The 3066-nt window shown below is 42.8% G+C and overlaps 1 protein-coding gene across 1 annotated transcript; it reads left to right on the top strand.

Annotated features, from left to right (window-relative positions):
• Positions 1 to 288: 288 nt before the first annotated feature.
• Positions 289 to 2583, top strand: LOC147445334 (uncharacterized). Its single transcript, XM_086526004.1, has 3 exons — positions 289 to 1389; positions 1498 to 1632; positions 2022 to 2583. The coding sequence occupies exons 1-3, from the start codon at positions 479 to 481 to the stop codon at positions 2131 to 2133; spliced, it is 1158 nt and encodes a 385-aa protein (XP_086382130.1). The 5' UTR covers positions 289 to 478; the 3' UTR covers positions 2134 to 2583.
• The last annotated feature ends 483 nt before the right edge of the window (positions 2584 to 3066 follow it).

Raw genomic sequence — 3066 nt, 5'->3', positions numbered from 1 at the left:
ATGCAAGTCGCTATTTGAGGTTTGCTCTACTTGCAAGAGACTTTGAAACTTTTCTTCCATTGGACTCTCCTTATTAAAGCTATCAAATAGCTATAGGCATGGTTTGAGCATCCACACATAGCTTCCAAACCAAGTCATCTTCCATTCAAGACTTCCATTATCAACCATTTGAACATGAGCAACATACCATCTAACTATGGGGACTAATCACCACAAAATCTTCATCATAAGAGCAATCAAAATCCCAATTTGTTTGTTTTGTCGCATTTGAGTATCTTCCATGGAAGGAGACTAGAGTAGGATTACACTGTTCAACTCAAGTGTGTGATATTCGCACAAAGAGTGTGTGCCTATGATATCCTCTGTTTAGGAATGGTGGGGTTCTTTCTTTTTTTTGGTTTGGGGGCCGGGATCACATCGAACAGATGATATAGAGAGTGGCCGATGAATGAGAAGTGGTAAGATGGGGTATAAATGAATGAAAGACTCATATTTGTTTGAAGGGACAATGGAAGGTGGATTTTACTTTAGTACCAGAAGGAGCTTTGGTTTCATCGACAATCCACCATGGGCAGCGAGGAAGGCTGCAGGAGAGGCTGCTGCAAAGGAGTACTACGAAGTGGGGAGGGCAGCTTTGCAGGGAGAAAGCAATGAGGCGTACTTTGTGGTGGATCACTGCCGTGGGCCTGAAAACAAAGCGTGGACGTTGCGGGACGGGGGGAGGAAGGGTGTGTATGCCGGTGGGGATGGAGGTCAGCAGGGCGAAATAGAGCTCGCTGCTATAAGGGAGAGAGATGGGTATGAGTATGGGGAGTGGGTGAGAGCCGTGCAGGGGAGCGCTAGTGCTAGTAGCACCAGCACCAGCACCAGCAGTACGTCTAGCAGCAATGGTACTAGTAGCGAGCTGGCCTGCTCTGCAGATGACTCCCTTCCCACCATCTCCGGCAGCTCATGGCTTGACTTGGAGTCCCCCGATAGCCTATCCGATCTGCAAGACATCGATGACTCCTGGCTCGACTCTCTTCCTCCTCTCCATTATACTACTGCCTGGGCTTCCTCTTCTTCAGCTTCTTCTTCTGTTAGTCTTGCGGCCGGTGGTTCGGGAACACCAGCGCTGCTCGGCGTCCTGTCCTCTGCTCCTCGGGCCTTGCAGCACCTCGCTGATCCCCGCTCAATATCGGCCCTATCTCTTCTGAGAAACCCTAATTATCCATTTGACGGCTTCCAAGATTCCCTATACCCTGCGCCCCCTTTTGACTCCTCCCCTATTTCCCTTGACGTCTCCCCTGCCCATGGCCGAGAGTCCAGCTCTCCCCCATCACCGCAACCCCCTGCTAACGCCCCCTCCACTGCAGCTACAGCGCGTGCCTCTCCTCTGTCGTCTGACCGGTAAGTACGTTATGTATATGTATGCACATACTGTTCTTTTTATAAACTATATCTCTCATAGTCGTTCTCACATAATATCGTAATTCGTTTTCCCCATCCCTGGTGCAGTAAGCGTCTCAAACGCCTGGATCTCAGCGAGCCCAAGTACGTGGTCCTCACCAGCAACTACGAGACCGTGCTCAAGGACGGCTTCAAGTGGCGCAAATACGGTCAGAAGAGTGTTAAAAACAACATCTATCCTAGGTCAATCCTCTTTCATTCTTCTGCGCTCTCTCTCTCTCTCTCTCTCTCTCTCTCTCTCTATATATATATTATATATATATATATATATATATATATATATATATATATATATATATATATATATATATATATATATATATATATATATATATATATATATATATGCCATTTTGGATGATGGTGGGAATTAAACCTTATTCTTCAAGACACCCACCCAATCAAATAGATACCCACTTAATTAAATAGCAGATAAGCATGCACTTACATATGCCAATGGGATTGTACCCTGATAGTGCCCTTCAATGGTTAAGGTGGGCTTCTAGCTCAATAGCTCATGTATTGCACACCTTCTCTTTTGAGCTCAAACCTTTGTTCTGGTTGTTCTCCAGGAGTTATTACAAATGCTCTTATGAGGGCTGCTATGTCCACAAACATGTGGAGCGAGTGGCGCTTGATCCATGCCTCATCTTGACAACGTATAGAGGTAGACACACTCATTAAATCAGTGTGTCTAATTTAGGCGATTCATGACACTACTCCAAGGTTTAGGTGTTAATAATTGTTTTCCATTCTCCTGCATACATTTTCTTTCTCCATTCCCCATTACCATGATCAACTATGTTTATGGCTACTAACATACAACATTTCTTGCTTATGATGAACCAAACCTTCACTAGCCAAGCAACTATCAATCTCTAATCCATCGATCCATTGCTTGGTGCGTTGTCCCATGTAACCCTCATTTTTGAGAAAGAAACTAATTGTACAAATGAACCAAACTTTTACTAGCCAAGCAAGTACTAGAAGCCATCTCTTATTGTTGACAAAGAAAATTGTACAAATGTCGATTGAAATATTTCAATGACAAAAGTATTATTTTGTAGCAGCTTGGCAGACAATAGTCTACTGTAAATTACCACAACTCATATTTTATTTGCTCCTTCTACATAATAGCTTTTCCAAATCAAGAGATTAGTACCAATCTCTTTTGGCTAGTGATGAGATTGAGAGAGAGAGAGAGAGAGAGAGAGAGAGAGAGAGATAGAGAGAGACGATGACGTATTTGTTTGTTTGTGAGTGTTGTCATTGTGTGCATAATTGTGTCTATGCATGTGTACAAGTGTGTGGATAATTTTATCTATGTACGGGTGCAATTGCATGTGTGTGTGTGCGTGTGTGGGGTTGTGTGCCTTCGATATAATTATATTACTTATCCAAAAAGACTATTTCTACATGTTCAAAAGACCAAGACTCCCAACCTCAAGACAATGTGTACAAAACTTCTTTTGTATTTCAAAGTTTTGCACTTCAAAGTAAGAATGGCCGGAAGGTATATTGTTCCAGTTTTTTGTGTATTAAGAGCAAAAATAACAAAAGTAGGTGTCATTAATGGTCTTCATTTTCAAATTTCAATGTTAAACATTAGTTACCCTA

Source organism: Adiantum capillus-veneris, chromosome 12 (assembly GCF_014529385.1).
Source record: "Adiantum capillus-veneris isolate H3 chromosome 12, ASM1452938v2, whole genome shotgun sequence".
Lineage (NCBI taxonomy): Eukaryota > Viridiplantae > Streptophyta > Polypodiopsida > Polypodiales > Pteridaceae > Adiantum > Adiantum capillus-veneris.
The sequence above is the reverse complement of the archived record's forward strand: the minus strand, read 5'-3'. Positions and strand labels throughout refer to the sequence as shown.